The sequence below is a fragment of the Lepisma saccharinum genome, chromosome 2, assembly GCF_977018435.1.
Source record: "Lepisma saccharinum chromosome 2, izLepSacc3.1, whole genome shotgun sequence".
Classification (NCBI taxonomy): domain Eukaryota; kingdom Metazoa; phylum Arthropoda; class Insecta; order Zygentoma; family Lepismatidae; genus Lepisma; species Lepisma saccharinum.
The window spans coordinates 25,075,361-25,088,262 of record NC_139230.1 but is presented as its reverse complement, the minus strand read 5'-3'; the positions used below and the strand labels follow the sequence as shown (position 1 = coordinate 25,088,262).

The following is a 12,902-nucleotide window of genomic DNA, read 5'->3' as shown; positions in this document are numbered from 1 at the left end:
TTGTTTAAGCCTACTGGGTTGAAAATACAATCAAACACTTACTACCATAAAGAGACAGCTGAAAATATTATGAATGTCGAGAAGAGAAAGCAAGAAGATGTTCCATATGTAGACATTTTAGGCGGAAATTTCAGGCTTTACCAGGACCCGAATCAGAGCTATACCAACTGAGCCACCTAGCCATCCTTGACTTCAACCGATTTTTCGTTAAAATGTCTACATAGTACATGTCCTGCGTATATCAAATCGTAAGGTGTTGCCTGTATAGTGAACAAGCACAGAAAATATAGGAGAGAGAAGAAAACTGAGGAGCATTCCCACCGGTTGAGGAGAATTTTTTTCTTCTGTTGTCAACAAGAGCTACTACTTCGAGGTGACAATGACAATAGCCTAATAAGAGAGATTTCACACCGTGTCGCCTGAGGATTTCACAAGTCGAAATTAGGTTTGTGATGCCTTTTGTGTCGCTGCGGTGTGAAACGTTGCTGTTGAATGGCCCATTCCAATCGACATGTATCGCGTTTCCCTTCGGTCTGAAACCTTCCTAAGTCTTGAAAATCCAAGTCACAAGGATGGAAAATTAGGGCCTTGTTAAGGTTAGGTGTGAAGGCAGGCAGACGACAGCACCCTAAAGGATCATATCCAAACCTGCAGGAAGAAAGCATCTTACTTCAATCTCCAATACAGAATCATAAAAACTTCTGGAAGGTTGATTTAAAGAAAAATGTGTCCGAGATAAAAAGTGGCGTGCCCAGGATTTTCGGAAGGGAGGGGGGTTACGCATACTATTTTTGGTGGTCAGTCCTGATTTTGCCATTTTTATCCTGTCTTTGACGTTCTTCTTTTTTTTAAAAAAAACAAAAAACAACGGAATATTGAATGAAATGGGGTTATGACCTCACCAACCCTCCTTTGGGCATGTCACTGGAGATAAATGAATAAGCATTTGATCATTAGATGTGTTGGGAACGGAAGGGATTTCATTGTGCAATAATTGTTTCGTGATCCAGCTATATTTCGGAAGACTTCCTTTGTTTCGTGCCGATATATATCAAGACTCCGGAAGCTGTGACAGGCATTTTTGAACACTTGTGAGTGCTAAGGCCTGAATCTGAACAATTTGGTGGGTTTCGGCTTTTATAAGAGCTGCAAACATGGGAGGACAAGACACGTTAGTGGTGTTCAGGCTCGAAACAGAGATACATATTCGAGAGCTGTCTGCGTCCAGTTGGCACGCGTTGTCGAGTGGATTGTCCATCCCGTGCATGTGTAACAGCTTCGTAAAAACACTCAAAGACACCACAGATGTTTCTTTGCCTGATGAGAAGAAATGGACAAACATACATACTGAGATGGTTCCGGCACAGAATGTTAATGCTTGAAAACAGAGGAGTTGAGTGGTAAAAAATGTTCCGATTTCACGTTTTGATCAAAATGACAGCTTCACAGTGGCGACGATTTTAGGGATAGTTGGTCCCCATTTTTTTTGCCTCAACATTATGACCTCTTAATGGCCTTGTCTACCAAGAGAAAGTAAACTTTCCTTGCACCGCCCTCCGCCCCCCCCACCTGTTTTGGAACCCAATTACCACCACTGGTCTTAATCATACAATTGTGAGGTTTTTACTATACCCCTTAAAAAATGGTGTTAAGCCCCCCATAAAGAAATTCCTGGATACGTGCCTGGTTCAATGGTAGACATGCTTATTGATGGTTATCATTTTTGAAGGAAATTTGTATTCGAATCCTGCTGTATAAACGTCACTGTTTCTGGACTATTGCAAGTGTAACAATCAGCAAAACGACCATTTGCATTTTCATTCTCTTTTACCGTGTTCTTTTCAGACTTTTTTGTGCTTTTTATAAGGAAAGGAAATTACCGCGATGTTGGTTCGTTGGCGCTTTTCTTCCAACTCTCGAATCTCGATCTGGATAAAACAAAGCGCATTAACATGATCGTGGATGATTTGCCGCCGGCCATATCATAGCAGTAGAATTTCCATAGCAAACCAGCAGATGTGTGAAATTAATGAAAAATACATGATTAAGTTCAAATTGGAATATGTTCCAAAAGAGTATAAATCGTGATTATTTATCCGACTCCTAAGATAGTATTTATATGTTTAAATAATCATTACTCATCAGATTGCCATGCGGATACATTGTTGATATGTTTATATTTTTAATTGAAAAAAGAACCCAATGTTCATGGCGTTACAGAAAACGAGCAAATTGTAGATATTTGGCGGGAAAACCTGCCGTGTTCCATACTATTGACGTTGAGGAACTCTGATCCATTTTGTAAGTATGTTACTTTCTACTTCGGAAATGATGAGAAAGTTAGTTCGTTGCTACATTATTAAGGTTCAAAAGAACAGGATAGAAATATATATATGCTAGTGTGTTACGCATAAATTTTAAATTTTTGTTTGTTTTGAAATTCACCTTACTGTAGCATCGTCAGCAAGCATAATTAATTTATTTGCAGTGATTAACTTGCTTTTGTATATTACACATACGTAGGTATTATCTGACACTATTGTCAGATTCTTACTTTAAATTTTATGTATTCTGACATGCAAGGCGCATGTAATTGACGCCGTCAGGGGGTTTCGTTTTCGAATCCCTGCATGGGCGTTCTTTGCGAGTGTCAGTTTCATCGTATCAGCACTCATCCTTATCTTCGCGATTAGCCAAAAGTAGCAGAAAAGCGAAGTAATATAATTAAATCAGCTAACCATAGTCCGAGCTATGTGAAAATGTTTTTGTGGTAAAGTGTTTACGTTTCCTAATTAGTTATAGGTACTTCCATAAATTAATTTTGCATAAAATGATCAATTATAGCCTTCGTGGGTTTTTTTGTGATTATGGAACATTATTTTATTTACGTCACTTTTCATTCTCTTTTGACTGATCGCGACGATTGGCACAGCTGTTTTAAAGGAAAACTGAAGAGAAATTGACTTAGTTGTGTGAACATTCCAATAGCCCATGCAGTTTGTTTAATTCTGTCACCAGTAATGTGTGTAAGCGCAGCAATTAGATTGGAATATAATTGTTTATTGTCATTAAGCAACCTTAACCCCGCGCCACATGCGTGAGCACTTGTATCAGTGTCACACGCACGCAGAGTGTCACTCCACATCTGTATTTTCAATATTTTTGTAATATAGTATGTTGTAAATATTCATGCTATTACCTTTAAACATATATTTAAATATTTTGTTGCATATTTCCAATGTTTGGACTGTACATTTTCTATTTACAATGTTATTATATTTTGTGTAAATATTAGACTGAAGTTTTTTTTTATTGTTTATGCTTAAAATATTTGTATAAATGAATATTTGGAAAAGACAAAATACCAGTAAAAGTACAAATGAATAAAGCACAGGATATTGACAAAAATGGACCAACTAATTTATTTTACTGACTATCTGAATGACAGTCCACTTGCACATTTTGTGTCTTGTTATCACATTCACTGCATACATAACTAACAATGTGCCCCATGCGTACATATCTAAACATAAAGTGATTAGAAAATAAAGACATGAACGTGATATGAACTAATAATAATATACGAAGTGAAACGTAACATGTAAATAGACCAAAAGTTGCTTTGATGACTCTTAAAGATATATTTTTAGGAAACAAAATTTTGAAACCTGTATACTTATTTCTATATAGAACTAATGAAAAAAACAAAAAATTACCTGATTTGTAGATTAGGTAAATCAAATCACAGTAGAATGCAAACATGCGTGATTCGGCAATATTATATACACAGAGGCTTCCATGTGGAGAGTCACTCCACTTTCAAACTAATAGACTCACTGCCAACTACGGACTGAATGTTTATTGATGTTAGCTGCCCCAGTACCTTCGTAAGAGTGAAGGAGGAAGCTACTAAGAAGGCCTCCTCTCAAACATGTTTTATTAAACTTTATAAAGCAAAATTTCCTAGTTGGGGAGTGTCACATGTGGTGGAGGGTTAAATAACAATTTATTGCACAATACAAAACTAAGAATTCTAGCAATAAGCTTATTTTTATAATCAAATTCATACAAAAGCAAGTAATAAAATTAGTACAGTAAATTAGATTATGTTACCAACTGACTCCTCAAATGCTTCAGTGTTATAAATACCATTTTCCAATAGCTATTTCGTTATACATTTACAAAAACTATTTAAATTCAGTGACCTCCTCTCATGTGGTAGTATGGTATACCCAACCAGAGATGACAATGGTCTGACAATACGGGGTCAAATACTTCACATTTACATTTTTGTTGTATGTATCTGTAATTGTATTGTCTAGACCTGATTGTGCTCTTGTGGATTTATCATTAATATAATACAGATTACATCTGAGTGTATCACAAAATAGTAGTACATTTTTAGTCTGTTCCCTGCTACCTACAGTTATATCACCAAGCATTACAATTTTGAAATTTTTGTTCCTACTAAGGTGCATTATATCCTTCTGCACTTGTTCAATAAAAATCATATCAGAATATGGTGCATGGAATATTAATAAAATTATGCACTTGTACTACTATGTGCCCCCGCTGCATCATGGATTCAATACCTCCTGGAGGCAATGGTTTTGATTCCACTTTAAATGCTTGGTGCTTCTTTAGGTATGATATATCATACACCCCCTATTGTACAGTAAATAAAATGAATGTGCTGTGCTTGGGAAAAGCACATTAAACATGTCTAATATATAATTTAATATACAGGAGTGGCTATCTTCACCAAGTGGTTAAGTTAGTTTTTTTTTTGCTATTTTGAACATATTTTGAAGTGCACATGTGCAGTGTGTGTTGCCTGTTGGCTTGACTTGATTTTGCCATAGTTCATTTAGTTGTTGGCATACACTGCTGCACTGGCTGCTATTTTTGACAGTTAGATGTAGAGTGTAGCCCTCCATGGCTGAGCTGTCAGCAAAATACCTTACAAAGCCAGAGCTTAGGACATGGATGCATCATTGCATTGTCCCATTTTTCATTTCATCCTCTCATCATTCATCCTCATCACTGTGTTTTACTCAAGAGTGATGGTTCGATTCCCAGTGGAGGCATGTGATGGTTTGGATCTTACTTTAAACTGTAGGTCCAGTACCGATTAGTCTTACTATGCATAAAGTGGACTTAAAACACCAAATCAATCAATTACCCAGAGTGATATACCATAAAATAACCACAATAGAAGGAATAAAGATAGGTTCAGTGATAAATTTCTGCTCTGAATAGGCCATGGAGTGGTCCAGAGCTCTAGAAAAATAGTAATCATTAATGTCATGTTGGCTAATGTTTGATGGTTTTATTTTAGCAACATAACTTATGAATAAATAATGAGTTTTAGTTAAGTCCTTCAGAAATGTAAAGAAGTGTGTTGATAAAATAGGTTCTCCTGTTATTCTTACATCCTGGTGAAAATTGAATTTTTCTTCTGATTATTTTAAACCTAAGCCGAGAACAAATGCATCATCTCCCACTAACCATTTCTCTCTTAAACATGAGAACTAGCAAATATATACTTATTATTACTCTGATTTTATATTTTAATGAGGTAATAGGAACAAATCTTTCTAATTTTTGTAACTACAAGAGAAGAATGTTTTATATGTTCAGGAAATGGGTAATAATGCTGTGGAGTTTTAATGTAATTTAAATGGTATAACATGAACCAATTGCCAATTGTATAATATCTCTTTATTCTTATGTCAGTTAGTTAGGAGATAGATGTTCATGTTGTTTGTTGGTTTATCAAGACAATTTATTTCAGTGGTTTCTTAAAGTGAAGAAATAAATTCCAAGGGTAATTCATTAAATAGCAGCAATTTTATTCTAAACTTCCTGGAGATTAATGCTCAATGAAAATTCATATTTTGGGACTCAATTGGTTCCTTAGCAACATGCCATAAAGGTGTCTTGATGATCAAGCAGTATGCACCTGCACAGTGGCTTGTATAACATGGCTGCTCCACTGTTGACTTGCACCATAGAAGAGCAAGAAAGTGTTATTCGTTTGTTGTGGTCTGAAATCTAAAGCAGAATGAAGGTTCAGTATGGAGACAATTGTTTAAGTGAGTGGAGAGTGTATGTATGGGTGGAAAGATCAGTTTATAAAGACTGAAGACGAAATGTGAGTGATGAACACTGGAGTGTGAGGCTAGTTTGTGTGGCAACTGAGGCAGTGAAACCACAGATCGACCAGTGAATTTGTTAATTTAGCACACTCTTCCCTCTTCATTCTGCTGTAGATTTCAGAAGGTTTCCCTACCTCTGACCACAAAAAAAATTCATTGTTTTTCTACGGTGCAAGTCAACAGTGGAGTGGCCATGTTGTACAAGCTACTGTGCAGGCACATACTGCTCAGGCATGATACCTTTATGGCATGTTGCTAAGGAACCAATTGAGTCTTGAAATACAAATTTTTATTGAACATTAATCTCCATGAAGTTTATAATAAATTTCCTCTAATTTAATGACTTACCCCCGTAGAAATTAGGACCCATGTGAAAGTATTATCAATACCAATTAAGTACTTGCTTATGGGTCTCCCTGATGGCGTAGTAGTAATGTTGTTGCTTATATTCAAGGATCCCAGGTTCAATACCCAGTGGAGGCACTTAGTGGTTTGGATTTCACTGCTATGTGCCTCCACCAGAGAGTGAACCTGAGACCCCTTGATTACAAGACAACAGCATTACCATTGCCATCAGGAAGGCCCAATATCAGTTATCACTTATCAGTATTGTTAAATTTTACATTGATACTTAATTGATATCAGTAAAAATTTCATATCAATCCATTCCTACTTCTGACATTTCCCACCCTTCATTCCAATCTTGTCTCTTAAAGTCACCAACTGTGAGTATTTAGCTCAATGCTGCCTTTGCTTTTTATCCTCTATTGTCTTTGTTAGTGATTTGACAACTCTGCATTGTGATCCAGAATTTATGAAATAGTTTTTTTCTTAATTACTCTATGGTTTAAATTTCAGAATTATAGCCATGGATGAAGTAAGTACGTCACTAAAAGAAGCACTGTTAGAAACATTATCTGATATTTTATCACCAGTTCAGGAAGAAAGAGCAGCAGCTGAACAGAGGCTTAAAGCCCTAGAAGTTACTGAAGGTAAGGTAAAGCAATATATTTCATTACACCACCACTCAATACTTTTCATTTAATTTTTTATGTAGATCTACAGTAATCATTAATTAATTGGAAATACACACACACAAGACAGTTTGGAACAGATGTATGACTGACCTCCTGCCAACATTTTAAAACTCTTAAGATGACAAAAATAATTTCATGTTGTCATAATAGTTTCATGTTATTTCATGATATGGATTTGGACAGCCGATACCACTTTGAACCAATACTAATACTGATGCCGATAATCTTACCGATTCCCACCGATACCGATACTTTAAAATTGTAATAAATCAAAGTTGTTCAGAATACTGATCAATATTAACCTTTAGGTGCCTGATTGTCTCGATCGAGATGCTTTTAGGTAACCCTTGGGTGCCCGATCGTCTTGATCGAGACACTTTTTCAAGGTCGTAGTTTTTACGTTATTACTTCGCTATTTTTGGATATAATTCAGATTTTCTTTTTTCATATTGTTGTTAAGACATGTCTTTAACAGAAATGATTGTTGCACTTTTTTTTTTTAAGAAAATGGTGTCGAGAAGGAGACTTCTTTATTGCATGTTTTTTTTTTTCAAGGGAAAAATTTTGCCAACAAAGGAAGGCCAGCTTTGTTGTTCCAAAGCAATGCGTTTCCCTCACCCCTGGCAAGTGCATTCGAAGGAAGTTTGTTTATCGGTACCTGAGGTCAAAAGGAATGTTTTCCATGCAGGGGCAAGTGGGGAGGGGTGTAAGAAACTGCATCGTAAGAATGAATGTTCGAGGCACTCTGAAGAAAAGCCTTTGTTCTTGAGCACAAGTGTTTCACAAGTGGCTACTAAGGTAACCCTGCATTGTCTAAAAATAGCTGTACCCCTTTCGTTTCAGGGGTACAACTCATGTTATGTTGTTCATATGATAATGATGCAAATATTTTTCTGTTTCTTACATGCCAGCGATAATTTCTATGTGCATGTTGACCTTTTCATGTCCTTTTTTTCGGGGGGTTGGGGTGGGGGGAAACCCCAATTTAAGAAAAAAGATTTTTGGGAGATTCCCCCTCCATATATATATATATGCCGAAAGTGCATAAGTTTTATATCGTGTAAATCTGTGATTCATTCCGCGTACAACGGTATTTCATTCATATCTCTAGGGCAATTAGCCTTTGAGCTACAGTCATTTCAAGGTAACTCTGCATTTTGAAGCTTTAATCAGTGGTGTGCTGACCATTCCCTTTGGAAGTACAACTCGCGTTACATTGGTCATACGATAATAATGCAAATATTTTTGTGTTCCTTACATGCCAGCGATAATTTCCATGTGCATGTTGACACTGTCATGTACTTTTTCCTTGGGGGGAGGGGGAAATCCCCATTGTTTCCCGAAATTTTGGAATTTTGAGTGTTCTCCCCCTCCTACCTGCCACATATATGCCAAATTTGCATAATTTTATATAGTCTGAATCTCTGGTTCATTCTGCATACAGCGGTATATCACTTATCTCTCTAGGGCAATTAGCCTCCGATCTACACTTATTTAATCTGCATTTTGCTCAAAATTCGCTGGGGCACCTGTGAAAATGGCCTTGGGCTCCTAAAAGTTAATGCGTAATTATTCCACTCCAATGATATGTATCAATTTAGCAAGATATTTGATTTAAAATATTCCAAGAATTACATCAGAATATTAAAATTCATATTATGTGATCACAAAATCCATCTTTTCATGCAAAACTTGTGCAAAATAAAAAAAAAAAGTTGAAATTTTCTTTGCATAGTTCCAAGGATAATTAATTAGACTGTGCGAAAGTGTCGCAATGCATTTTTGCATGTCCCATGAAAGACTGAAATGCAGGAAATGTATCAGCTGGTGTGGAAAATAAATTCCAACGGATACTTTCTGATACTGATACCACTGGTATTAATGGATACCGATACATCAGCATCAGTATTGGCTCAGCCCTAATATGGATATATAATGTTGGTAGAGGTCACAGTGGTTTGAAATATTAATGCCTCTGCTTGTTTCAGACTTGATATAATTTTAAAAAGAAAAATGTAAGTATAAAGGAATGTGAACCTGAAATATGTGGTAAATGTGCCTCTAGTACACTTCAAAACTATATATCTATTGGATTTATTGATTTGGTTATTTTCATCTAATCATAAAGATGAGGATGAGTGACAATGCGATAAAATTGATGAAGGGACATTCAAAGAACATCCCTGCCCAGGCTGGGATTCGAACCCAGGACCTCTGTAGCTTTCTGCAGATGTAAGTAAGATGTAAGATGGAAGTAGCAGTTATGAAATATGTGTAGACTCTTTTAAGGTTAATGCTATTTGTAATGTGACCACAATTAATTACTATCATAGGACCCTTGTTCAAGGCTTTGAAAGTGAAATTGAAAATTTAGTTGCATAGTTTCCATTGTTTAATCATGTTACTAGTGGATAAACCTGAAAGTTAAGTGAAGATATTTCATGCACAGGTCTGAAATTCAAAAGCAAAAGAATCTTGAGAGACTTGTTAAAAACAACACAAACAGTACAATAGAAAACACATCAAGAGCTTTCAATTCCATCTCGGAATGATCATCAAGGCTGGTCGAGACACGGCTTGTTATTCATATGTTTTGTGTTGTTTTTAACAAGTATGTTGCTTTCTTTACTGTCAGAATCCTGGCAGACTTCATACATTTTTACACTGTGATTTCATCATTATTTGTAGTTAATCATCAAATTTATGTTAATTTTTGGGAACAACAGGTGTGAGATTTATTATAAGGAGTATGTTAATAGCCGGTAAGAATACTATAATGTTTGCATATCTGGATAGTTTTGGTAGTTGTGATAGTGGCTATATTCATCTGACTTGATATGATATGAAACACTGATGTGATAAATAGTTATGGGGTTTGAAGGAACCATTAGATTAAATTGGAGGCATATTTGAAGAATTAACTACCATCAGTGGTAATTATGATTGCTAAGTAGCTATTATTTATTTTGCATAAATCTGTGCTAATGCTTTGTTGTTAGAAGTTAATCATCTTGTACATTCTAATTTCTTAATTGTACCCCTTTTTTCTTTATCCAGATTTTGGGTTTCATTTGACTGAGATAACCATAAATTCAAATAACAATCTTTCATTGAGACAGTTAGCATCAGTTTTGCTCAAACAATATGTTGAGACGCATTGGTCATCCAATTCAGATAAATTTCAACCTCCAGAAGCACTGGAAGAAGCTAAAGTTACTATAAGACAAATGTTACTTCGGGGATTGAATGAACCAAGCAGCAAGGTAATTCCTTCAGATTTTCTATGTGCGACTTATGTTTCATTTCATTTTCCAACATTTTTCCATTTTAGTGTAAAATACTTTTGAACACTTTGTCTATTTTATGCTGAAATTAGCCATGCATTGACCCAACACAACAGTATGAAGAAACTCGAAAGGGAATAAGATATTTGCAGAAACATACTTAATATCATTGTTGTGAGAGAGAACTTTTCTTTTTTCTTTTTGTGGGCCTCCCTGATGGCGCAGTGGTAGCATCGCTGCCTTGTAATCAAGGGGTCCTGGGTTCGATACCCAGTGGAGGAGGCACATAGTGGTTCGGATCCCACTTTAAAGTGTAGGTCCTTACTGTGCATAAAGTGGACTTAAAACACCAATTCAATCAATCATTTTTCTTTTTGTAGTTCTCCTGATTGTGCTCACTTACATGTATCTCCGATCATTATCCAAGTTACAGTACGAGGGGGTGCTGAAAAGTTCGTAGCCCAACCCAGAAGGAGTGCACGTAGAATGATGAAATTTTACAGTTATTCTACATACTCCCCCCGAAGTTCAATACACTTCTTTGCACGTTGCTCCATTTTTTGCAGACCAGTGAAAAACAATTCTGAAGGCTGTTCCACACAACACTGTTCCGTAGCACTAATCACCTCCTTATCAGATCCAAAATGGCGTCCTTTCAAGTGTTGTTTGCGTTTGGGGAATAGGAAATAGTCTGACGGAGCTAGATCTGGGGAATAAGGGGGATGATCTAGACATTGAAACCCTAGATCATGCAATGTCAGTTGTGTTTGCAGTGCTCGATGGACAGGGGCATTGTCCTGCAGGAACAGAATTCCTTTCTTCATTTTTCCGCGGAGTTGCACTTTCAATTTGTCTTTCAATTTTGTGAGTAATGCAGAGTAATACTCTGCATTAAATGTCTGACCCTTGGGCAGGGAGTCTATGAATACAACTCCATCCTTATCCCAGAAGAATGTTGCAAACACTTTCCCAGCCGACTTCTGCATCTTGAACTTCTTGAGGCAAGGGGAACCTGAGTGCCGCCACTCCATTGACTGTTGTTTCGTTTCAGGATCGTAGTGGTACAACCATGTTTCATCCATGGTTAATATCCGTGACAGAAATTGGTCGGCATTGCGTTCAAAATGGGCTATGACTACCCTTGATGTCCTCACTCTTTCACGTTTTTGATCTGCTGACAGATTTTTGGGAACCCATTTTGCCGAGAGCTTGCGCATGTCCAAGTCATTATGAATTATGGTACCAACGCGTTCCCGAGAATGCCCATAATCTCTGCCACACGTTTTGCTGAGATTCTGCGATTTTCAAGAATAAGGTCATGAATTTCATCCACGATTTTGGGGACAGTCACTGTTTTTGGTCTTCCTGCACGTGGAGCATCATCTCTTGAAAAATTACCACGTTTAAACTGTGCCACCCACTTCTTCACCACTGCATATGATGGAGGAGAGTCCCGGAGTGTTCCACTGATTTCCTCATGAATTTGCTTCGGCGACTTTCCTTGGTGGAACAAAAATTTGATGACACCTCTGATCTCGATGTTTGTGAAATTCGCTGGCTGGGCACACATGCATCACTTCAGGGGCCTGAAAACCACAATAACAATTCCGCTATTAATATGAAAATTTGCATGTGTACATACCACGATATGTTCTTTAAAACTGTAAAGTTTTATCATTCCACGTGCAATCCTTCTGGGTTGGGCTACGAACTTTTCAGCACCCCCTCGTATGTTAAAAAAGTAACATAATACGATAAAAAGCTACTTTTGACGTGTCACAAGCAGTCTTTAAGGGAAATACCTGCTGTGACACCCATGTCACTGTCTGTCCTTTAAGGGTTAAAGAATTTTTTAGAATTGGGGAGTAAATCAACAAAATGCAGCTGTCAACAAGAGGGAAGATATGCAGCTATTGAAAAAGTTCTTATCACGAAACTTTTAGATTTGTTAATTTACCACTTTATGACAGTAATTACCTATATTATATCTTGTTCCTCAACATAGATAGAATTGCAGTATTTTAATAATGACTATATCTAAATCCGATTTGTAAGTAATTGTGAGTTATAGGTATTATTTTCTCTTCACCTTGACTTGAGTTCAACTGTATTTTTAGTTTGTCTGTTGTCTTAACCTTTTGTACTAGCTTTTACATTGATTCAAATTACATGCATGTATTTTCATATTTGTATCTAATGTAAATGTAGGTGTGAATTAATATTTTAGAAAAGATAGATCTTTTTTTAATGAGTAAAGTTGCAGCACAACTGAATGTTGTAGAAGGCGCAGTGCATGTTAGTTATGCTACTGGTTATGGATGGGACAGATTAATTCATACTCTGTTGATATCGACAAATATAGACATTTTAGTGTAACAGTTTTTCAGTAAAATTGCCAATAATGCCACTGATATTTTTTTTAA

General features: G+C 36.5%; 1 protein-coding gene across 1 annotated transcript in view; it reads left to right on the top strand.

The window, feature by feature from the left end:
• The first annotated feature begins 1,871 nt into the window (after positions 1 to 1,871).
• Positions 1,872 to 12,902, top strand: part of Ipo9 (Importin 9) — a 55,942-nt gene continuing 44,911 nt past the window's right edge. The window contains exons 1-3 of the mRNA XM_083117162.1: positions 1,872 to 2,301; positions 7,017 to 7,150; positions 10,253 to 10,458. Coding sequence (XP_082973288.1) covers positions 7,027 to 7,150; positions 10,253 to 10,458 — 330 coding nt within the window. The 5' untranslated portion in view covers positions 1,872 to 2,301; positions 7,017 to 7,026. The remainder of the gene's footprint in view (positions 2,302 to 7,016; positions 7,151 to 10,252; positions 10,459 to 12,902) is intronic.